This window comes from Harmonia axyridis, chromosome 1, assembly GCF_914767665.1.
Source record: "Harmonia axyridis chromosome 1, icHarAxyr1.1, whole genome shotgun sequence".
In the NCBI taxonomy this organism is placed as follows: Eukaryota; Metazoa; Arthropoda; class Insecta; order Coleoptera; family Coccinellidae; genus Harmonia; species Harmonia axyridis.
The window spans coordinates 38,469,041-38,495,298 of record NC_059501.1 but is presented as its reverse complement, the minus strand read 5'-3'; the positions used below and the strand labels follow the sequence as shown (position 1 = coordinate 38,495,298).

General features: G+C 35.3%; 2 protein-coding genes across 3 annotated transcripts in view; one reads left to right on the top strand and one right to left on the bottom strand.

The window, feature by feature from the left end:
• The window catches only part of LOC123671419 (hemicentin-1), a 365,630-nt gene that overhangs the window by 181,886 nt on the left and 157,486 nt on the right, over positions 1 to 26,258 (bottom strand). The gene's annotated exons all lie outside the window — the stretch shown is intronic.
• Positions 9,859 to 24,847, top strand: LOC123671420. Its single transcript, XM_045605268.1, has 4 exons — positions 9,859 to 9,999; positions 11,114 to 11,275; positions 11,327 to 11,497; positions 24,633 to 24,847. The coding sequence occupies exons 1-4, from the start codon at positions 9,931 to 9,933 to the stop codon at positions 24,798 to 24,800; spliced, it is 570 nt and encodes a 189-aa protein (XP_045461224.1). The 5' UTR covers positions 9,859 to 9,930; the 3' UTR covers positions 24,801 to 24,847.

Sequence of the window (26,258 nt, the reverse complement as noted above, 5' to 3'; positions counted from 1 at the left end):
AAATCAAGCCTAGTGAATGTTGCAGTCTAGATATAGTTCAAGGAGTTTTCTCAAAATATTCCTCAACAAAATAGGGACACATTTCAACAAGATAGTTCTTTATTTCTTTTTTAAATTTATGCACTAAGGTAATATCTTTAAAACATTGGGGAAGCCTATTATAAAGTTTAATTCCCATTACTAAATGTGATTTCTTACATATTTCTATTCGCTGGTAAGGTATAGAGTAGTTTGATTTATTTCTTGTGTCATGAGCATGAATATCACTATTCTTTAAATAGCTGTTCTTATTGATATGCACCGATGTGATCAAATCCAATACACAAATGCCATACACAGTTAAAATTCTCAGGTTGACAAAAACAGGTCGACAGGAGCCTAAAAATGAGACATTTGAAATACACCTTACAATTCTTTTCTGTGACAAAAACACACTTTTAACATGAGGAGAACTCCCCCGAATACGAATCCCATAACCAATCCTAGATTGTATTTCACTGAAATACAGTAAACGAATGTGATCTACATTGAGTGTTTTCCTTAAATTTCTAATTTGAAAACTTTTCGAATTCAACAACTTTGATAAACTTAGACAGTGAGTTTTGAAGGACAAATCCGAATCAAAAAACACTCCCAGAAATTTCACATTTTCAGTTTTTCTTATGTTTGAGTTTTTAACCAATATATCAAAGTCAGGGGAAAAAGTCTTTTGGCGAGGATGAAATGCAATGAAATTCGTTTTAGTTGTATTGAAGAGCAAAGATTGATCACTAGATCAGGCAGAGAATTTCAATAAAACATTCATAATTTTGGCCTTTAAAATGTTTGGGTCTTCATCACTAAACAGAAATGTTGAATCATCTGCATAAAGAGTGGTAAATGACTCTGGTATAACAGAAGGTAACTCATTGATATACAGGATAAACAACAGAGGTCCAAGTATGGACCCCTGTGGAACTCCCTGTGCATTCACCATAAGATCAGACATGTATGTGTCTCCTTTATCAACCACTTTAACGGATTGTAACCTATTATCTAGGTACATGGATATCCATTCGTACGCTTTTTCCCTAATACCATATTCACAAAGCTTGTCTCTCAAAATATCATGCTGAACACAGTCAAAAGCCCGACTGAGGTCACAAAATATCCCAATCGGGCCTCCGCCCTGGTTGACCAAATTCAGAACACTATAGAACGATTCCAAGGCCGTTGAAGTTGAAAATGTTGCCCGGAAACCATGTTGACGATCAGTAATTACTTTATGGACTTCCAAAAATTTTAACATTTGCCCCAGCATGGCATATTCAAATATTTTCGACAAAACTGGTGATACAGATATTGGGCGGTAATTCGTCATCATTTCTGCAGCACCCCCCCTTTAAAATAGGAGAGACAACAGAAACCTTCAGTTTATGAGGGAAAACCCCCTCTTCAAAAGAAGTGTTGATTATATGAGCAAGTGGTTCAATTATAAAATTCGCAATTTTTTTAATGACAATACCGGATATGTTTTCAGAACCACATAAAGGTTTATTCTTAATTTTATTCTTGATTATTTCGAGAACATCTTCTGTTGTGATATATGAAAGAAATATGCTCTTAGAAACAAAATTATTTGAAGGGTACTTTAATGTGTAGTTTGGTTTTGATATCGATTCAATTGCTTCATTAGGGGCATTTATGAAGTATTCATTAAATTTATTAGCAATCAATAGTGGATTTTTTACTGGTGCATTATCAATATGTGAGGTGATCGCTTTCTGTGTATTTTGCATTCCCCTGAGCTCACTCATGACACCCAAAATGGTTCTATTTTTATTGGACGAATTATTAATTTTACCATAATAGTAACTACTTTTCGTACTTTCAACGAGCCTTTTATGTGATATGACTTTGCTTTCAGATACGTTGCTTCGAGTTGCGGATATTTACATTTTAAAATAAATAAATCCTTCAGATTACTAGATGAATTTTCAACTTCATTGTTAACCCACTTTTTGTTGTTTATTGTTACTTTTTAGATTTAATATGGCAACTAATATGTCAGAATATCATGAATTTTAAATTTGGTATTTGTATCAGAGGCTTTATAAACGTCATTCCAAGTTTCTTCAGATAAATGAGATATTAAGTCATTAATGTTATTTTCACTTATAACCCTAACATTTATATGGTTGTTGACAAACGTTTGAGGAAGAAGATTTAATTTCAGTAAAAAGTTGTGATGATCTGATTCAGTATTAACGTCAACAATACCTTCAGATTCATCAAAGTTTGAGTACACTTGATCCAATATACTGACACATGTGGCAGTCACTCTAGTAGGAGTAGAATTTCTTGGAAATAATCCAAATGATTCCAAGAGATCAGTAAAATAACGTACCTCATTTACAGTCATAGAATGGATGTTAAAATTACCAGCCAGAAAGACAACCGCCATTAGTGAAAGAACGTGCCCAGAGTGGTTTCAACGCTCAAGAACGGTTATTTTGACGTCGAACATCAGCATGGCGGTGGGAGAGAAAACGTTTTCGAAGATGCAGAATGGACTAGTTTTCATTTTTTCGTTGAGGATTAATTCTAAAAATTTAAGTAAAGTGAAACAAAAATGTGGAAGAATCATTGAAATATCTCTAGAAATGAAAAATTTATGGGACTTTGAAGTTGCGCTTGGAAGAATAATTTCATAGTACGTGTAAGTGGACGTCACACACTAGACGACTGGTATTCGCAGAGTACTTACGAATTCATTGGTGTACAATCACTTGTGCCGTTCGTGTCGTGTTTTGTTCGTTACACGATGGCTGAAATAACTTACTATATACATACATATAAATTACTTTTTTCTCTTTTTACTTTTTACTCCTCACATAAATATGTTTTGCCATTGATAGACTTCAACAACCAGTACTCAACTACAAACTGTTTATGAAACTTTTTTAAATAAATCATCGTTATAAGTTGAACCATGATGAAGCAAACTCAAAAGTAGGTACTTACTTGAAAAGTTTAACTCCTTTTATTTCAGCTCTGACATAAGATGGATTTGAAGAAAAAAACTCCATGACTGCGAATATATCTATTTTAGGCAAATTGTCACTTTGTCCTTTCACGAGGCCTTCTTCCATTATGGTGACATAAAACTACACTGTACAACTACTAAACGGCGCGAGAGCCTTGGCGCGGCTAAGTATTTAAAAGTAATTTATGGTGTAGCGATCACAGGCAAGTGCCGTGACGTCACAGACCAAAGACGTTCCGCGCTAAAATACGCAAATTTAAATAATCTATTTCTCAGTCATATATTGATGGATTTTCAAAATTTTTTCACTGATTTATCAGTTTCACTCTATATTTTAATTCTACCATGTCAAATATAGTATTATCAACATCACTAAACTAGTCCATAGGAGGCATTACTTGATAAAGAATCGTACAACAAAAATTGGGAGGATCATTGGAAGTAACGCAACAAATCACCTGAAAGTCATGGAAATGATTCAGAAACAACGAAATTGAGTGGCGTACGAGTTGAAGCCGAGAGATATTGAACGGCGTTTGTTTGTTTGTGAACAGCTGCTTACAAGGCAAAGACGGATGGGATTTATGCATCGCATTGTGACTGGATTCTAAATTTACAGCATGACAATGCTAGACCCCATATTGCGAAAGGTGTCAAGACAGAGTTGGAAACGTTGAAATGGGAAGTCCTACCCCACTGTCATATTCCCCAGACGTTGCTCCCTCGGACTATCACTTGTGTCGATTAATGGCACACGGCCTGGCCAACCAGCACTTCCTCTCTTATGAAGAAGTAAAATAAAATAACTAGAATAAAAAGAGGAAACAGTTGTACGCCTATGAAAGATGGTTCGTTATTGGAAATAAAGACTTACCTTGAACCATTGCACTCTTAGACCTAGTTGCAATAAGTCCAGGATACCTACAGAACAGTAATCGCAACTGGAGTCATAAATTAAAAACAGTTAAGGGAATAGAAGTGCCAGCAGAGAAATTGAGCATAAACTGGAACGAAGGGCGGTTGAGTCATTTCCAGCAGGACTCCTGTTACATTTCTTTTAATTCCGCTCATTCACAAGGGGAATACAATAGGTGGTCATAAAAAATTTGACTGGAAAGATGGATTCTTATTCTCGATAAAGAACGGTAACGCAAAATGCACTTAAGTTAATTATTTTAATTTATACTAGAACTTTTCGTCTGCTCTGAATTATTTAGTCGAGCTCCAAATAGGGTGAATTAATCCAGGACTCACCATGAAAAAGTTAATTATGAAGAAGGAATTCGTTTTCTGTGGTTTTCTTAAAGGGCATTCTGAAGAGAGCAGGCTCAATTTTCCAAAAGAAATAACGTCAACACAAAAACATTTTTCTCTAATCTGCGGATGTCTATCGTGAGCTCCGAAAATAATGTCTCTTTTCTATGTTTTCAGATGAAAGAAACAAAGTTCAATCGAATCGGAATCTAATTGAAACAATTTCAATGAGCAATAATTAGTTGGAAATAATATGAAAAATCTAAAGATTTAAAGATTTACATAATTTTAAGAGGTTACCAAATATTGCGAAATAAATAATAATAAATCTGTCACTTTTTTCGATTCAATATACAGAGTGCCCCAATGAAAAAAAGCCAACCTAATATTTCTCATAATATAATAATTTCGGAATCTTAATGAATACGTTCATTAATGCTCGTAGGGAAAGAGATTTTACTGTAGAGTGAATGCTTGCCTATGAGGGGGCACTAAAACACCAGGAATTTGAATAGGAAACAGGGGTCGAACGATACCTCATGTTAAAAGGCTGAAATTCCCTTTGAAGAAATGGCTTAGTCGATATTTTCAGTAGTTTAGCAAAAAAAAACGAAATATCTGTTTGCTACTCGCCTTGTATTTAGTTGATGTGAGGAAAATTCATTCAAATTGGGCGCCATTCGCTTCCATATAATAACACAAATGAGATTTTACGAACAGACTTGCCTTCATAAGTGAGTGCATTCGTTGGAACGCAAGTCTTTTCAAATGTACCAATCGCTTTTGTATTATTGTATTGGAGCGAATGGCACTAATTTGAATAAACGTTTCCTCACGTACACTAAATACAATGCTAATTAGAGCAGTGTCAAGTGGATATCGGCTTTGCTGAGGGGACGAACCGTCATGAACTGTCTGCGGGGAACGTAAGTGTTTGTGCTGACGTTCAGGGGATGTCCTCAAGGGGGGTACTATCACCTCTGCTGTAGAGCTTGGTCATAAATGGTCTCCTGGAGATTTATGGCAAGTGGTTTCAACACTCAAGCGTACACTGACGACATAGTAGTGTCTGTTAGAGGTAAGCATGAGGGTTCACTAAGTGACCGAATTCAGTAAGCCCTCTGTTTCATCGAGAAGTAGTGCGAGGAAGAAGGACTAACTGTCAATCCTTCAAAAACAACACTAATTCCATTGACCAGAGAAGGAATCTCAACATCAGAGCACCGGTTCAAAATGACCAGACTCTGAACTTTTCCAGTCAGGGTGTTACTCAAACTCAGCATGAGAAAACATATCGACAAGACTCTTGCGAGAGCTACTGCTGCTACTCTGGTTATACATAGCAGAAGTGCGCTCCATTGTGACCTATCCGTCTTCAGCATGGTGGACAAAAACCGAAGAAGTCACCACACGCAAGTGGCACCATAAATTGCAAAGGCTGACCAGTATTGGAGTTATGAGAGCTATACATACAACTCCAATAGCAGCGCTTGGGCTATACTTGCTTGAAGCAATAAGAATAATAATAATAATAATAATAATAATGCCTTTATTGAATAGAATAAAAAATATTACAATTCCAAAAAAAAACATCAGAAAAAATCAATCACACGGCGGAGTTCAGATGGTGATGAAGCCATACACCCCTGCTCTTCCACTCAAACCCTGACGAAAAATATATGAAAAAAAACTTTATACATCTCGAGACAATAATGATTGAAAAAGAAAAAAAATAAAATAACGTAACACGAAGAAAAAATTTCAATAACTTTCTGATTTCAAAATTTAATTATAAGTGAGTCATATGTGTCAAAAAAAAAAAAAAGAGTGAGATAATTACTGATTACTGAGCCCTTACTGATCCCTATGAACTACATCCCTGACTTTAGCTCTGAAAGATGACACAGACAAATCTACAAATGAATTACAAATATATCTGTTATAAAATCTATAAATGGAAAAACTAAAAGATCTTTCAAATAGTGACAGCCTATGAGGAGGAGGAGATATAAGTCCTCTACTACGTGTGTTAAGATTATGTACATCAGACCTGAATGTTATCTTTCGATACAGATACGAAGGTTTTTTAGACAATAGAATACGGTGGTAACAGACTAAAGCTCCCACCAGAAATATGTTCAACCACCTGACATCCACCAATTTATGACTTATATGATCAAACTTTCGAATTCCATATATGAATCTCAAGCAAGAATTTTGAATTCTCTGGATAGAATTCAAGGTCACTTGATCCAAATAGGAAAAAAACCTGTGAGCAATAATTGAAGTTGGACAATACCAAGGAATCACTAACTGTCCTCTTTACCTCAACAGGCAAAATAGAGCGGTGAGGATAGATAAGCCTCAAGGCATACAGCGAGCGCCTAATACATCCTGCGATATGTAACCTGTAACGAGAAGAATTGTCCATTATCAAACCCAGGTTACGAACACTCTTTACAATAGGAATCTCATCACCACCAATGAAAAAATGGATATTCTCACTTAACCTATCACATACAGACTCATTGCCGAAAAGTATTGCACAAGATTTACTGGGGTTAATCAAAAGGTTGTGTTGCTCAGATATCTCCTGGATGGCCGCAAGGTCATGATTCAACTTCCTGACCCCTTCGTCAACATCACCAGCATCAAAACTGAGATAGAACTGAGTGTCATCAGCATAAAAATGGGCATTACAGAATTGAAGGAACCTCCAAAACATGTGAGTATAGATGATGAAAAGCAGAGGACCCAGGAGGGACCCCTGTGGCACCCCTATGGATATAGGCAAAGGATCAGACAGAGAACCATTGATTTTGACACGCTGACTTCTGAAAGAAAGGTAACTCCGAAACAATGCTACTGCATCAGAGAATCCTACGAAAGACAACACGGCAAGTAATAACTTATGAGAGATCATATCAAATGCCTTAGAATAATCTAACAAGACTAACGCTGTTACAAGTCCATTATCAGAATTCTTTATAATATCATCACTTATTTTGAGGAGAGCAGTCATGCAACTGAATCCACTACGAACACCTGACTGACATTCCGGAAGTACTTCAAACTCATTTAGATGTTCAATAATCTGGTAATACAAAACCTTCTCGAATATTTTAGAGGCAGCAGGCAAAATGCTAATTGGTCATAGATCACCAAAATGTTCAACATTACGCCTCTTAGGTATTGGTAAAACTATAGAATTTTTCCAAGTCAAAGGATAATATCTACTTAAGATGCAGCTATTCATTATATTTACAAGATACTTCAGAATGAAAGGACAACACAACTTTAGCAATGAAATGCTCAAATTATCCGAACCCGAAGCATTCGACCTGATATCATGCAAATATTTATCAATTAATGCCACGTCGACCAATGAAAAAGATGTTTTCTCCTCAATTTCGCAGAAAGTGTCAGAAGAGTAGTACCTGAGAAATCTATCCGATGAATTATTTAGATTATCTGGTATGGAATGAACAAAAAAGTTATTTAATTTATCAGGATCAGAGAGACTACACGGAATATCCGTACTAGGCTTTCTACCCACATTCATACATCTGAGTTGCTCCCATAAATCTCTTCCATTCTGAGTTCGAAAAATAGTAGAAAAATATTCACTTTTAGCTTTACGAATTTTTAGAGTAGTCAAGTTGCGCAGTTCCTTATACCTTACCCAGTCTGATTCCCGTTTCGACTTTCTAAACTTTGCCTTAGCTCTGTCTCTAGACTTCATGTGTAAATATCCCGCAATGGGAATATCCCCCTTATGTACCCTAGCAAAACTCTGCGGGAAAATGTTTAATAAATAATAGACCCGATAATAGATAGATAATAACCTCATAATCTACACTGATGACTCTGAGACGAACGAGGGTGTAGGTGCCTCCATTGTCATCGGTGATACAGCACATTCTTGGACGCTTGACGCACTATGCAGTGTTTACTCATCAGAAACTTATGCCATCTGGCAAGCAACTTTTTACTGCCTTTTGACAACGAGTAAACGAAACCTGATCTACACAGATTCGATGAGTGCCCTACAAATGCTTCAGAACTCATAGCAATGAGAGAATCAGTAGGGCGCTTGACGTGTCAACGGAGATTGAGAACACAGGCCAAAGATAATATTTTTTTGGATTCTTGCCCACGTAGGGAACCTAGAAACGAGCTGGCAGATAACGCTGCCAAAAAAACTACATCGAAACAGGTAGTCGAGGGTACCACGATAACCTACACAGACGCCAAAACTGCAATCACGAGCACAATATACGCCGCTTGGCAAGAACACTGAGATTCATATGGTGGACAACTTCACGAGATCCAACCCACAATAGAAAAATGGTCTTACCCGAGAAGACACAATAGACTAGGTCACACACATGTAACACATTCACATCCATTCAACAGATCGACACCACCGAACTGCGAACACTGCAGCACCACCCTGTCAACCGAACACTTGTTTACATGCTAACACTTCAAAGCTATACGAGAACAACAAAAAAAATCCCTGATAACATTAAAGACGCACTGAAAGACACCGACGCAACGATAAGATACCTCAAGATGATTGATATGTATCACCGGATGTAAGACATACATGAACCATTGAGAGACTAAATGGAAGAAGAAAAGCGGCAAATTGACCATGCAGTCGACACCACTAAGACAAAAAAAATTTTTAAGTTGCAATCTCACGAAACACCCTACAATACCTTTAATTAAGTTGATGGCAAAAATAACTGATCAAAAAGAAACTAAGTTACTTATATCACCCATTTGCAGTCAACGATACTAACTGAATCCCGTTTCAGAGCAGAGAAACAAATAGTGTTCTATTCAAGAAGGCAGTCATTATATTCTTTCGCCTTTAATATCCAAATGAAAATGGCTAATTAATAAACGAATAATAAAATCAAACATTCTATGAGCAAAATAGGTGAGTAAATACTATTTTCACCTAGTCATATAACTCATATGTAAAAGCGATAAATAACTCTAAAAAATTAAAAAACTTCAACGTTCAATGAATAACACTCTTTTCAAATTTTGGAATTTAAAACAGTGAAAACTTCTGCGAGGGAATATTAATTTTTTTGTCGAACCAATTCAAAGGTTTATTTTCAAAAACAATAGACCAAAGACGTTTCTGTCTGAATTGCAAATATTTATCGTAAAATATTATATGCAATAAAAATATACAATATTTTTTATTAATGAATAAAGGGAGTTCGAGAGATAATTGTTGTGGAATGATTGATTTAAAAAACCTTAATGAAAGAAGTCGGTGTTAATTTATTTGAAATATATATATTTCGAATTTTGTTTACCCCTTGATTATTTAGCAATTCTTCCATCATATTGAATTAATGTGTTGCATGAATGCTTTAGTCAATACAAATGAAATAAATCTATGATAAAATCAATTTGAGTCACACCATTGTCATTCGGAACGGATGTAATGAGAGGGTATAATTTGATGCCGTATCTGCTACTAATGGTGATATGATCATTACCTTCCACAAAATAAATTGAATTCTGATATCATTTCGTTTCGGCACTATATTTCGTATTGTGTAATTGAGGTTCGATTCGAATTATTTCAAATAATTTTCGAGATAACGAATATTGTTGTTCACAATATGAACGTGAAAAATTTTCTCACATTCAGTTTTGTTTTCATGATTATTTTCTTGGTCACTGATGGTTTTGTAAGTTGAGATTGTAAATAAATCTTAGGCGGATTATTCAGTGTATTTTTAGGTTATTCTCTATGTCACTGAAATTGTATTTCGTTCAATAGGTTCATTTAAAACTCATTCAGTACGTAAAACTCTGGAAACAAATTCCTGAAAAAATTACTCATTGATAGCTTTATCAGAATCGGAAATTTTATAAAATATCGAAAAGAACTTAATATGTATTTCAATGACAACAGAGTTCAGATTTTTCAATTATGCGATTTTTGCATTATTTAAAATGAGAAGCACTGATGTGAAATCAGAAGCGTTTGAGAGCTCATCTTTCATGCGCCTGTTGATCATTTGGAGGACACATACACCAATTACAGTCTGTGGTCTCCGCAGGCGCAATTGGCACTTTAATTCCATGTCAGTGCTTTCCTAATTTTTTTTGTTTTCACCATTGTTCATGACATTATGAATAAAACCAATATTCAGAATATTAAAGCAATGTATATGTGAAACAGTAAAAATTTTTTCAAGTGAAGATAGGTGAATATTAAAATTATTTATATTTTTCAAAATATATGAAAGACAAGTTCTGCTCCAATATTGTAATTTGGTCAATTACAATTGGTTTTTTTTTTGTAAAGAAAAATTCCTGGATTTTGGGCTATTTGGAAGTGGATCCTCCAAAATCGTTTTTTCACTTAATTTAAAAATTTATTTTTTGAAATCTATCTCCATACAAAATTGTCAACCTCATTGAAAGTGTTTAAATGAACAAAACTACTCCTTAATTGCATTCATTTGATATTTCACTGGTTTTTGATAATGACAAACATAAACGTTAAAATCGACGCCATTTTCAGGCAATTCGTAAGAATATGTTACTTAGGTTGAAAATTGCATTTGCGAATTGATTCGAATTTTTTTTATCACTTCAGTTACTTTTTCAATGCTAATATATAATGCTACTCAATTATTCGTTAATTTTCTATAAAAATCTGTTCAGAAAGTTGCACTCATACTCATTAGATATCAAATATATCTTCTCTAACTTTTATAGTTTCATATAGATTGTTTCTTCTGATATCAGAATTTCTAAGAGAGTTACAATCGAATGCATGTTTTCATTTTACAGCATCATAGACATTTTCACACATTGTCTTCCACAAACTGCCCAGACGAAACAAAACCTCTTGTGGTGACCATCAAGAGCTTCCACACAAAAATTTTCAATTTTGGGCAAAAAGTAATCACCGAAATTGTTTATGAAGTTGAAGAACCACTTAATGATTTGAAGGTTTGTATCGTTTGCATATATTTTTTTAGGAAATGATTAGATTCTTTGCAGATGACGGCACAAATTTCAAGATGTAACTATACGAAAAGTTCAATTTGCGAGTTATATCTAGAAAAGGCTACAATTACTGATATCTGCGAAATAATTGAAATGGAAGATACAGCATGGACAGCGTATCTGCAAACTTTTAATCCGCCGATATCAAAATGCCCCATCGAACCGGTAAGGGAAAACTTTCTATAGATATTTAATAACACTTCACTCAATAAATCCAGACTTAACTAGTCTAAAATCAAGATGTTGGAGAGTGCGGATGTATGTAAGAAGTGCTCTGATAATTTTGTGGTTAATACCAAATTAGTAAAGTGTTCATTATGTGCGATGAAACTACATGTAGTGTGTGCATCTCTAAAGGATGCATGGTTGAGAATTTTCTCGGAAAATAAAAATGTAAAATGGTTTTGCGATTCATGTTGTGAAAAACTGAAAACATTGGATAAATCGTCTGTAATTCCACATGATGATAATGAAATACTTAAAAAGGAGATAATATGTTTAAACCGTGAAAAAGAATTAATGCAAAAGTCCATAAATGATTTGGATTATACAATTAATTTGCAGAAATTGATAATAAATAAAAATGAAATACCGACACAACAAAAACAGATTTGTTTTCCGACTGCAACAACTTATAATACGGAAAAACAACCTATCAGTTCTACATCTGGGTCCAAGAACGCATCTAATCTGCAATTAATTAGCGAAGCATCTGTGTTAAACTCGAAGATAGGTAACGAAGGTGGCTATGTGAGGAATACCAGAAGTTCTAAAAATGTGGGAGCAACTATGAATAAAACTAATAAGGGTCAAGATAGTTCAAATGTCAAAACTGTAATCAATGAGGTTGACCATAGCCATGCTGAACAGCCATATTCTGACAAAAAGACAAATGAATGGAAAGTAGTACCTGGGAAACGAAAAGGCAAAACAGCAACAGTGTGTACTGGAATCAATGCCCCTGAACAAGATAACATTAAGGGTGCACCAAAAAAGCGGTGGATATATCTTGGAAGAATTGCAGGTGATATTTCAGAGGAAGCAGTTAAAAAGTATATGAGTAATTTAAAGACATCAGAAAATATTATAGTTAAGAAATTGAACACTGTAGGATCCAATTCTGCGTTCAGTATAGGCACTCCTAATGACGATACTTATAAATTGTTAAATAATAAAGATTTTTGGCCTAGTGGTGCAATTATAAGAGCTTTTAATTTTCAGAATTTTTTTCAGAAGGGGGGGAGAAGGGACAGCGTAGTCTAAGGCTGAGGCTTCTTCATATAAATGTCCAATGTCTTCGTAATAAGATTGAACAAATAGAGGCTTTATGTTTAGATCACGATATTGTTTTGTTCAGTGAACATTGGATGTGTGTGAGGGAGCTGGAGCAAGTAAAGTTGCATGATTTTACAGTTCTTTCTTCCTATTCCCGTAGGCATCGTGGTCATGGTGGTGTGGCGGCCGCTCTTAGAAATTTTCATATTGATAAATTTGTACCCAGAAATGATATAAACTTAAAATCAGTTGAAGTGGAAAGTGAGGTTTGTGCAATCCAGTCCACTCAATTGAAGACCTTGATTATAGCTGTTTATCGATCTCCACTGGGTAACTTCAATGTTTTTCTGGATGTAATTGCAAGTATTCTAGAATTAATAAATTGTTGTGACTTTCGTGTTTTCGTCCTGGGGGATTTTAACATTAATTTTCTCAGAGATAGCACTAATAAGTCTGCGATCGTGGATCTTTTCTCTTCATATGGTCTCCATGGTATTGTGTCGTCTGCTACTAGAGGAAGTGCATGTTTGGATAACATTTTCACAAATGTTGATGATTGTAGGGGTTGCGTGATTGATCTGGGTTTCTCTGATCATTTGGGCATAGAGACTGAATTTGTTTGTGATGTAGGAACACGAGGAGTTGGTGAAGTGACTGTGTGTAGACCACTTACTAGGGTGGGAATGGATACTCTCAAATATCTGGTTAGGGATATTTGTTGGGATTTTATATGGGATACTAATATTGGTACAGAGAGCAAGTTTGATATGTTTGTGACATTTATAAAGAATTGTGTGGATTTATCATTTCCCCCAAAAACATATAAGCATTCTGTTAACTCCTTGCCTATTTCTTGGTTCAGTAATGATCTGAAAAATATGCGCGAGAGATTAATTTTTTATAGAGATCTTGTTGAAGTTTATAAGACACCCAATGCGAAGAAAATAGTAAGTGACTATCAAAAATTATATCGACGTGAAATTAAGATTGCAAAAAAGCAATATAATGACAACTATATCCGGAAACACAATTATAATCCAAGATCTGTATGGAACGTTATCAAAAGTAGTACCAATCTGTTGAAGAAAAAAATAACAAGTAAAAATAATATCACTGCTAATAGATTCAACCAATTTTTCGTTGATTCACCCAAAGAGATCATCATGAATATACCACCATCTAGAAGGACATCGGCGGAATTTATGAATAACTACTGTAGTTCGATAGGGTCCAGATTACATGATATTCGATTTAAGTTCTCTCTTGTATCTGAGGCTTCGGTTAGAGATATCATTATGAAACTAAATAATAAGAGTAGTCGAGACTATTATGGATTCAATATCAAAATACTCAAGAGTCTAGTAAATGAATTAATTGGTCCACTCACCAAATTGATGAATCTATGCTTAAAAGATAACATCTTCCCGAAAATACTTAAGGTAGCAAGAGTTGTTCCTGTTCATAAAAAAGGTTCAGTGCAATTGGTCAACAACTATAGACCAATATCGATTATACCATTGTTCTCAAAGGTCTTGGAAAGGGTTATGCAGCTACAGTTAACCTCCTATTTTGAGAGCAACTGCCTCTTTAATAGCTCCCAATTCGGATTCAGAAGCGGCCTCTCTACAACAGCTGCCATCACAGAGCTTATGAAAATTATTAATGAAGGATATAGTGATGGTTTATACGTGGGTGGACTTTTCTGTGACTTGAGCAAGGCTTTTGATTGCGTGTCTAGAGAGCATCTTCTTTATAAATTAAAGAGGTATCAGTTCGATCAGGGTGCAATTGAACTTTTGGGCTCCTATTTGTCTGATAGGGTGCAGTGTGTTGATGTCGGGGGAGATCTGTCTGACTTGTCAAGTGTTGATTGCGGTGTGCCACAGGGATCGGTTCTCGGACCGCTTCTCTTCCTCATCTACGTCAACGATCTTGTGAGCTGCGACCCTGATGCGGACTTTGTTCTTTTTGCTGATGACACAACTGTGCTCAAAAAGGCTCAGTCTAGGGAGCTTATAGTTCACATTTTGGGAGAGTTGTCCTCTGTTGTTTCAGAATGGTTCAATAGCAACCAGCTCAGCTTGAATGAAACGAAGACAGAGTATATGTATTTTTCAATGAGAGATCTAGGAGGGATGAATTCACTTGAACCAATCAAATTTTTAGGTGTACATATGGAGGGTAATTTGTCTTGGAATGCTCACATCGATAAAGTCTGTAGTTCAATTACGTCAGGTGTTTTTGCATTGCGGTCATTAACTGATGTTGTGTCGGATTCTGTGTTATTGTCTGTGTATCGTGGATTCATAGAATCTAGGATAACATATGGTATTTTGTGCTGGGGTCATGATGCTGGTGTGAAACGACTCTTTGGATTGCAAAGAAAGGCTATCAGAGTTTTGGGTAGACTTAATTACAGAGATGAATGCAAACATGTCTTTCAGGATAAACAAATACTTACTGTCCCGTGTCTGTTCATTTTTCAGTGTTTGTTGTTTGTAAAGTCGCATGAGGAGGAATATAGAACACACCAGGATATTCATGAATATAACACACGAAAAAGAGATCTAATTTATCCTGATTTCCACAGAATCAATAAGGTAAAGTGCGGTGTAACTTACTATGGGCCTAAGCTCTTCAACAGCCTGCCACCCACTGTGAGGGCGATGCCTACTAAACAATTCAAACTTTGTTTGAAAAAATACTTGTTGAATAAATGTTTTTTCTCATTGAATGAATACTATTTGAATAATTTTCAGGATTTTTCATGAGTATATATTTTCTTTTTGTATTTGACGTATGTAAACATTGTGAAATGTAATAGCATGAATAAATATTATTATTATCGACTTTTGCCTATACGCGTAGGATTTATCCTCGCCGTCGGCTTCTCACTCCTCGCTAAGAGGAACATTCACTCAATCCCAGATATTTAAAATATCAGAAGGGCTGAGCTCGGTCGTGTCCGGTCCTTGTGGTCCCCCTGGTTCTCGTCGAACTTCTGGTCCTCTTACACGCGATCCTTGGACCTGTCCTTCGCTTCCTAGGAATTTTCTCACCGTCCTTGCAGTACCTAAAAGAACAGCTTTTTGCATTATATTACATATATACTCACTAAGTCCTAGTTGCTTGATATTTCTCTTGAGATTTTTGGGTACTATTCCTGTTGTTGAGATGATAATTGGAATAGTTCTCGTTGATATCATTCCCCACTGGCGCTTTATCTGAAATTCGAGGTCCCTATATTTTGAAATTTTTTCGACCTCTTTTTGACGCATGTTGTTGTTATTAGGTATTGCTACGTCGATGAGTATTGCTGCCTTTTGTTGTTTATCAACTAGCAATATATCTGGCCTGTTGTGTGGGACTGTTTTATCAGTCAAAACTGTACGATCCCAGTACAGTTTATAGCGTTCGTTTTCCAGGATGGTTTCCGGTCGGTACTTGTAGTATGGCACTTTTTCAGAATTAATTAGTGTTAATTTAGTTGCCATTTCTTGGTGTAGTATCTTTCCTACTGCATCGTGTCTCTCTTTATATTCATTTCCTGCAAACATTTGACATCCTCCCGTGATATGTTGGATTGTCTCGTTCGTTGGACAACCATAACGGCATCGATCGTCAGTAATAGTTCGATCCTTTATGATATGTTTGCAGTAATTTTTTGTTGAGATCACTTGATCTTGGATGGCTAAAAGAAATCCTTCCGTTTCTGGATACATCGCACCTGATGTGAGCCAATAGTTCGACGCTTCAATGTCGACATGATCCTGGTTCACCTCGTTGAAATGTCGTCCATGTAGGGGCTTTTCTCTCCATCTTTGCAGTTTTTCTTGGATTGTCTGGTGGTTGTATGACAATTGCTCCTTATGCAGTTGTAAAGGTGTTGATTCGTCTGCTTCACACAGTACTTTGTAGATCTCTGACGTGCCTGATTTGTCTTTGAAGTATGTTCGTAGGCATTCAATTTGACCATGGGCAAGTTCCATGATGTCTAGCAGACCTCTGCCTCCTTTATTCCTCGGCAGTGTCGTCCTCTCAATGCTACTTTTCGGATGGTGCTTGTGTGCTTTCGTCATCAAGGTTCTCATTTTGCGTTGCAGGTTTTCCATATCTGTTTTGGTCCATGGAATGATACCGAAAGAGTATGTAAGAATTGAACATGCATATGTATTGATAGCTCTCGTCATGTTCTTGCTGTTGAGGTTTGTTTTCACAATTTTGTTGATTCTCCTAATGAACTCAGTTGTTAAGTCTTCCTTCATTCTTTGATGGTTTATTCGTCGGTTTTGTTTCATTCCTAGGTATTTATAAAGATCGTCCGATTTCATTGCTTCTATCTCCTGTCCATTGGAGAGAGCTATCGGTTCATCTTGGATTTTTCCACGCACTACGCTAATAGTACGACACTTGTCCAATCCGAATTTCATCCCCACGTCTTCCGAAAAATTTTCCACCAGTTTGACCATAATTTGCAAGTGGTTTTTGTTGCCTGTTATAAGTTTGAGGTCATCCATGTATAGCAAATGATTGAGTGCAATATTATTTCTGTTTCCTTTCACATTGAAACCTTTTTCAGTAGCATTCAGTTGTTTAGAAAGGGGGTTCAGCGCCAAGCAGAACCATAAGGGACTCAACGAATCTCCTTGGAAAATTCCCCTTTTTATTGGAATATCTTTAGTAATTATGTTCGCTGTAGAGAGTTCGATATTCGTTCTCCAGTTGCACATTGCATACTTCAGAAAGTTTATTGTAATTGGATCGATCTTGTATATTTCCAAAATTTTTGTCAGCCACCCATGTGGAATAGAGTCGAAGGCCTTCTTATAGTCAAAATATGTCATAAAAAGATTTCTGTGTTTTTTGAAGGCTTGGTTGCATATGATGGAATCTATTATCAGCAGTTCCTTCGATCGATTTTATTATTATTATTATTATTATTATTATTATTAAAAACATTTCTTTTTAAAAGCGACTTCATTGATCTTCATAGTCATCTTTAAGAGTGATACCTAAATTCTCCAACGCTCTTCCAACTTTTCTGTAAAAAGATTCGTCTTTGCTGTCGAAATATGCTTCAACATTAGATATAATTTTTTTCATTCGATCCAAATTTTTTTCCATGGACTATCCTTTTGAGGTCTGCAAAAGTAAGAAATCACCGAAGGCCGGATATGATGAATAAGTTGGAAGTGCAATTTATCAATTTGACCATGGTTTTCGTTGATTCACTGTTCAATATCTTTAAAGATAGTCAGTCTGTGATAAATATACCAAGCACGTCCCAAAATATGCTTACCTACCATAACCTTGCCATCTGATGTTTGGAATTTTATTCGCTTTGGACGGCTTTCACTCACAGCTGACGCTCTCTTTGACTCAGGAGTGTAGTGATGAATCCATGATACGTCAACTTTCGCATATTGTCGCAAGAAATCCCGTTTATTTCGCTGAAACAGCTCCAAACAGCATTTTAAATCGACGATGCGTTTTAGCTTTTGACACCAATTTCGAACAAAATAGGTTAGAGATTGCGTTCTGATATCTTCAACTCACGCAACTTCAATTTACGATCGCTCATAACCACGTGGGCTTTTAGGATATTTGCAGAATTCGAACAACTTCAGTATCGTCGGTGGTTCTTCGACCACGTTTGAAGCGAGTATATACCACCTTAACCGTTGTTGTTAGAGTCTAAATAAAACTTATAAAGCCATTGTTTGCTTGAATCGTATTTTTTCTCATAAAAAACAGCGATCAATACACGAAACTCGTTTTTATCTATGTTTCAAACAACAAATGTAGCGTAACCTTCAATATCTCGATCCAGACTGAACACGTTATTTGATATGAAATTCATATGGATATTTCTCATCTGATCCTTTTTACACTTCGAAATGTCATAAATAATATTATGTGAAGTTTTTCCATTGAAGGTTGAATCATTATACAGAGTGGGTTTTTCAGTTTTTAGTTGTTAGATATTTCCTCTTTCCGGAATGATAATGAACTTTGTTACTCCAAATGAATCAAGCTATATATATTTTGGCCTTTTGAAATCCGCAGAACATGCTTAGCCCAGTCATATTAGGGCTTTCACCTCGGAATGAAAGATAATAAGCTGCAAATTGGTATGAACCTTTGTTTTGTCATTCTAAATGTTGTCTCAAAAGTCACAATCGTTATCGTGTCCGCGTCTCAAGATATTCAAGGTCAAAGGTCACAAAAATCGGTTTTTCGCGAATATCTGGCTTCCTATCGGTTAAATGAGATTTGCATTTATCATAAAAGTTGTAGGCTATAAAATTCCCTACAACTTTTGTTTGAACTTTTTTTTTATACGACCAACCGTTTTGAAGGTAGAGCGCGAAGAGTGCACATCGTACAGTCATATACGGCCTAATGCAAGGTCAAGCGTGAGTTATGGTTATCAGTACGTTATAAAGTCAATTATTTACTTGGAAATTATAATTATTAAACAATGCCTATTATTTATGTACTAACTATTAATTATTTATATTTAATTAAAGTAAGTAACTTGATTATTTATATATAATTATTCATATTTAACTATTTAAGTATAAAATATTATTAATTCTGGATTATATATTTTAGTTTTATTTTAAGTTAAAATGATAGTAAGAGTATATATTTTACACATATTTTTATTTATTATTAAATACGGCATAATATACATTTATCAAAATGTGAGTTCAAATATCAAAAGTATCTTTGTTGATTTTAATTGTAATGAAATTGGAAATGGAAGCTAATTATCTTCTTCTTCTTCGTCGTCTTCTTCTTCTTGTCGCTCAAAAATGTTCGATTCATTGTCATCATCCTCATTATCTGTCATGTTCATCTCCAAACCTTCCAGAATATCGGGATCATATGTATTTTCTTCATTAGGCCGTATATGACTGTACGATGTGCACTCTTCGCGCTCTACCTTCAAAACGGTTGGTCGTATGAAAAAAAAGTTTAAACAAAAGTTGTAGGGAATTTCATAGCCTACAACTTTTATAATAAATGCGAATCTCATTTAACCGATAGGAAGCCAGATATTCGCGAAAAACCGATTTTTGTGACCTTTGACCTTGAATATCTTGAGACGCGGACACGATAACGATTTTGACTTTTGAGACAACATTTAGAATGACAAAACAAAGGTTCATACCAATTTGCAGCTTATTATCTTTCATTCCGAGGTGAAAGCCCTAATATGACTGGGCTATATGTATTTTCTTCATTAGGCCGTATATGACTGTACGATGTGCACTCTTCGCGCTCTACCTTCAAAACGGTTGGTCGTATGAAAAAAAAGTTTAAACAAAAGTTGTAGGGAATTTCATAGCCTACAACTTTTATAATAAATGCAAATCTCATTTAACCGATAGGAAGCCAGATACTCGCGAAAAACCGATTTTTGTGACCTTTGACCTTGAATATCTTGAGACGCGGACACGATAACGATTTTGACTTTTGAGACAACATTTAGAATGACAAAACAAAGGTTCATACCAATTTGCAGCTTATTATCTTTCATTCCGAGGTGAAAGCCCTAATATGACTGGGCTATATGTATTTTCTTCATTAGGCCGTATATGACTGTACGATGTGCACTCTTCGCGCTCTACCTTCAAAACGGTTGGTCGTATGAAAAAAAGTTCAAACAAAAGTTGTAGGGAATTTTATAGCCTACAACTTTTATAATAAATGCAAATCTCATTTAACCGATAGGAAGCCAGATATTCGCGAAAAACCGATTTTTGTGACCTTTGACCTTGAATATCTTGAGACGCGGACACGATAACGATTGTGACTTTTGAGACAACATTTAGAATGACAAAACAAAGGTTCATACCAATTTGCAGCTTATTATCTTTCATTCCGAGGTTGACCCCTTTTTTTACCTAATATGACTGGGCTAGCTGGATATTTTCCAATTGATGTTCCTCACATAATAGTAGGTACTGCGATTTCGGAGTTGTAGTTACATTTACATTATATTTCGCATTTGTCATTGAACAACGCAACGCAAGGAAGAATTCCTCCAGACCTAAGAGAAGAAGACTCGGTAAGATTTTATAAGGTTTGTAAGATTTATATGGTAATTTGATATCGAAGCATAGAACTGCTAAATTTGAAACATCTGAAAAATATCAAAGTGTTATATTGTTCAATAATCTACCTGATTTGATGAAAACTCTGAAGTTTTCTAGTTTCTCTAGAAGATAATTGTATTAAGTGGATTACTCTCTTTATTTATCTCCATTTAATTTGTTGATGTTTATGACTTGTCCAATACACTGTGCTTTTGTCTAAATGGTTCAGTAAATATTATTTCATCTCATTATCAACACGAAATCTGTTGATTTGTCTGCCAGCACATTCCTAACTGGCTTCCCGTACTTACAATACGGCGAATGCGCAACAGCGAAGAAATTTTAAATGTTGCTCTAACTCCGAGATTATGGCATACAAGTTTGGGGAACATCATATGAAAAATATTCATTTTTTCCTAAGGATTTAAAAAAGTGAAGATCTGACAAGAATACCACCATAATATCGGCCAGGTCACAAATTACTCACACCCCAAAATCTATAAATATCTTTCGATCCGTTTCTGAGATAAATCTACATGCTCAATACTTCATCCATACTCAAAAACTTACTTTTTATACAACCTTACACTTAACTCATCTGGGTAATCCTGCCGAATAGGTATATGACCTTGGGACCCTCGAAAGACGTCTGATTTTGTACGTCAAATGGGCAGCTACGTTGCCAGATGAAGAATTAATCAGGTATTTCCCGCCATCAGTCGTAACCTATATATTATCTTGAAGTTTCAATCTTAGTTTGAATTTGAGTGTTACTGATACAATCAGAAATTACATTTTATTGTAGTAAAGTGCGTGTAGTGAACTGATTTACTTGTGGAAGTGATTCAATCATATGTACACATAGCATGAAAATATGGAATTGTTGATGTAAGGACAATTCGATGGGCACTAAAAGATTTTCCCTCCACTTAAAAAATTTTTAAGTAGAGATAATTCGAGATTATTATTCCAATACCGAACCTTCAAGACGACATCGCACAAACGCCCATGTCTTGTTATCTCCTCCATGCAGGAAAAAGCAGAAGTAAATAAATCGTTTTGTTGAAAAACCAAAGTGTAATTATTTATGGAAATGATATTTATTGGAATGTCTGGTACCTCTTCACAATCCATCATTTGTTCCCCAGAAAAAAACGTTGTATCCAAACTATATGCTGTTTCTGAATAAAATATATTATTTAATTTGTATTGTTTTAATAAACAATGAAGTAGGTAGAAATCCCCAATTAAACTTTATTTCTATGACACTAAACGCTTTTTACAATCTGGCAACTTAGCTGGCATTTTGACATAACAGAATCGAGAGTCTCAAGGTCATATACCTATTCGGCAGGATTACCCTCATCTGTTTTCAATACACAGATAAAAAAATGTGTAATTTTTTATGACTATTAAGATCATTTGAAGCGCTCGTTCTCTGAACAATTACGATATCCTTTCCTAATGAAATTCTTTCACCACTTCCTCAAGCTAGGTTGACATGGGTAGTGCATTGCGTTCGATGATTTCACTCCTTTTTCACGGGAACGAAATGACGTATATGTATTCGTAACTCCAGAACATATTTGGCAAATTTATGTTGTTTCTTCGTCGGCACAAAGGGATGCCGACCAGCCCTGATGACTGCACATGTCTTTCTGCGTCAATCTAGATATTTATGACTATGATGCGGCTCTTTTTTGATGGGAATTAACTGTTGTTTATGACCGAATTAAATCTCATTCCAAAATTTCTAAACATGTGATTTTTGTTGATCAATCGCAAAACGTTTGTGGCTCTATTGTCATAGGACTTTTTTTTATCCAAGTAATCTCGCTTTTTCGTTTTCTCTTGCCGTTAATATTTTCACAAAAGTTTTTGTCTGTGAATATTTTTATATGTATAGTTAGGCTATATGCAGGGTATCCCGGGAAAAATGCGACAAATGGATGCATAAATGAGATCATCATGAAGGACTCGTATCAAGATCGCCATTTGCTATATACAGTGTGATGTTAACCTTATAAGTGAAATTTCATACTTCAATAACTCTTTAACTAATGGACCGAATAATTTCAAATTTTGAAGTGTAGTCAATCTACTATCGCCTTCCTTCATTATTTCTGAAATCGCGAAAAAATCAGATCCGGACTTTTTCTATTTTCGGAAATATTGGATCACCCTGTATGTGTTCTATGATTTTATCTCGAATTCGTAACCACAAATAATTGATTCATAGAGAAAATTCAAAAATCATTATTGGTACTGTCATACAAGGTGATCAATTGATCATTGCCTAATAAGCGGAATTTCATTGTGCGATAAACTTATCAGTAGACTCAAATTCGAAATTTGCAATACGCAATTCCTGACGTCAAAGGAAATACTTTTTCCTTTACCATTTTTTCCGAATCGGCTCGGTTGAAAAGATGTAGGCTGTTGGAAATCCATAAAAAAACCTGTAATTTTTAGTTATATCTCGCAAATGGAATGGAATCGGACATGTACAAGCAAAGACTCACCCTGTATAGTTGGGCTTTATATTTCAGCTGACTAATGTCTGTCAGATTTTCAAACAATTTACTGATTTCCATCCTTTGAAGAAAAAGTAGAGAGTTATTTCTGATAATCTGACCAGAACAAGGCAACTGCACAAATGTAGCAAATGTATCTGAAGCAATTTTGGCCGAAGAAAAATTAAAGTGCACGACTAACTTTCTTCAATTTTTTTTTACGGGAATGTCAGGGGCACAACTTCCCATAAGTGCAGCACAAAATCGAAATACAGATGTACTGGGATGAGTTTTTTTTTAATTTTTGAGTATTCCTATGAAACTCAAAAAATGTATGACATATGTGCTGGCCTGGCTTGAATTTTGTGATATTTAGTACAAGTACTAAAAATTTATTTCATCCGTTTAAACCCAATAACCCTTGTCTTCTTCCACTATGGTCGCTGAAAGACCACGAAACACGTTAAATATCTAACATGTTTGATATCCCATTTTACGTTCGTGCCGCCTTCGAAACCGTCCGTTTCGAGAATAGTTTCACAACTCCTGCGTTGACACGAGTCGATCTCCACACATAACTAACCTCGCATGTGCTTCACTACCCGTGTCAACTAGGATAAATCGTTCATTTCGTGAATATCTGCACGACTCATCCGTTGAGACGGGTCGTTTTCCATGTATTCTTGAACCACAGCTGTGATCCACTAGCCATGTCAACCTAGCTTCAGTGACAAGGCATAAGAAAGCCAGAAGCTCGCAAATGCACGTTAACGCCTTATTTTGACAAAACCAAGTCTAAATCTGCTGCAACCCTTCCACCCAAGAAGAAGAAACAAGAAATTATTGCAACATCATTCAATGATAAAAAACCCTGTGGTAAAAAAAACAAGACCGTTGCAAAATAAAAAAGTCGTTGACGATGAAGAATTTGACACTGAACCCTTTCAAATTAACAATAAAAATGAAGATGTCGATGACTGCCCCTGCATTTATTGAAATGACGTTTATTTTTCCTTTCATACCGGGTGAGCAGTGGCTGCGTTGTATGCAGTGTTTTCAATGGGCCTATACATCGTATGCTACTGTCTCGAGAACCAAAACCTTCATATTTTTGAACTTTGCATTCAAATATTATGTTTGTCATTATGTCTATTACTAGTATGTCATTTTGTCCTCAGTATACGGACGAAATGGATTTTGTTAGATGTCAAAATAATTTCTTATATCTTTTATTTTTGTAGTTTAATTCAATTTTCAGCTTATAATACTCAAAAACAATTAACCAAAGTTAGTATTTAGCACCAAAATGGGAGTATTATTGCAATAACTAAAAATATATGATTGAAAAACAAAAAAGTATGTCATTTTGTCCGCATTTCCCCTAATAGTAGAATTGATTTTTTACAGGGCAATTTTACTTCAAGATATGCTTCAGAAAAGACTGATATGATAGATTTATCTGCGTGGTTTTCCGATGGATTGTGGCAAATTCAGAATATATTATATAGTGGAGACCAAAAAGTTGGCTGCTTCATTACTGAGATTGAAATCTATACACCAGAACAAGAACATTGACTGAACATATCATCACCTCTTCCTGAATTCAACTAGCAATAAATCCAGTTATCTATGAAAAAGTTGTACTATTTTATTTTGCGTGATTGATTGCAGTAGGAAATACTTGTGACATTACCGACGGGTTCTATAAAATTTCGATTATCCGATCAACTCGTTGATTGTAGTTTGAAATCTATAGAAGTGTTAAAAATGAACTTAAATTGAACACAGAAATGATTTGATCGAGCAAATCAGCATGCATGATAAAAATTGTATGAATCCACACCATAAGTGTGCTTCTATTTTAACATTCTCGAATATACTGGAAGACAAACTGCAAAATCAAATTTACTACGAATTCACTCATTTATGCCTATATCAATTATTACCTTTTCGCCACAAATATCCAAATATTCCCAACCATTCTACCTCCAAGTTTGAAATTTGACGAGTACTATCAATGTGCTCTATCAATAGGATATTGCCCATGTTCTTCAGAATAATTGTATACTTGTCCAAAAGTACCTTTATTTGGTTGACGTCGGTTTGGAAATCGTCTTTGGTATTCCATTTTGGCTTCATTTACCTCTCCGTTACAAAAACCATAAACAAGAATCATATCTGCCTGTTCCGCATAAGTAAATATTTGTGCCATGTTGAAATACACTTCTTGCAACAGAGCATTTATTCAATATTCTCATTCTGGGGTTCTGTGTGATGATAACTATAGGTCTTAACTAACTTGATTTTAATTGAGATTTAAGTTTCATGGAAAATTTTCGATTTGATAAAAACTCTTTTTCATACATTCAGAAAAGCTTTGTATCATTAAACGATACAGCAATACTACCTAGTTCAGAATATTCTCACTGCCTTGGAGCGAAATAACGTTCATCTTTAAAAAGATTTTCTAGAATAACTGGACTTGTGCCAAAAAAAATAAAAACGCTCCAGTAATGTTAACTTATGGTAGAATCCTGAGCAGGTAGCGAATTTTTGAAAACGCAATGTACAGGGTGTTTTTTCAAACTGCAAATTCAATCTGAACTTATCATAGTTCTCACCCTGTATTTTTGAAAAAGTGTTAGAATTATTGAAAGTAGACAATCATAATGTTCTACATTGAAAATTTCATTAATATTGATCAAGCCATACCAAAGTTATGAATAAAACACAAATCAGTTGAATCGGACAAATCACCCTGTAGACCCTCAATGAAGGCCCCCAACCATAAACCAAACATTGTTTCGGAACTGCCTTAACTAGTGTGAACTTCTCCTAAAATCTGACGTTCTCCTCCGTAATCACCCTGTATACTATTTCCTACAACTGCACAAGTTTAAATAATTCAAGTAATGAACCCAATTCAATTAAAAATGGCCTTCGTTGACAGTATCTTTTAATTTCTTGCACTTCTGTAGAAACGACTTCTCAAAATCCCAATTTCATTGGTCTACCAAGCCGTGTGGCCTAATA

What these genes read in the sequence shown, in the direction of transcription:
- LOC123671420 (XM_045605268.1), top strand. Translation starts at nt 9,931, where the DNA reads ATGAACGTGAAAAATTTTCTCACATTCAGTTTTGTTTTCATGATTATT. An exon ending in TCTTGGTCACTGATGGTTTT is followed by an intron (nt 10,000 to 11,113) that starts GTAAGTTGAGAT and finishes TTCATTTTACAG; the next exon opens with CATCATAGACATTTTCACAC. An exon ending in AACCACTTAATGATTTGAAG is followed by an intron (nt 11,276 to 11,326) that starts GTTTGTATCGTT and finishes GATTCTTTGCAG; the next exon opens with ATGACGGCACAAATTTCAAG.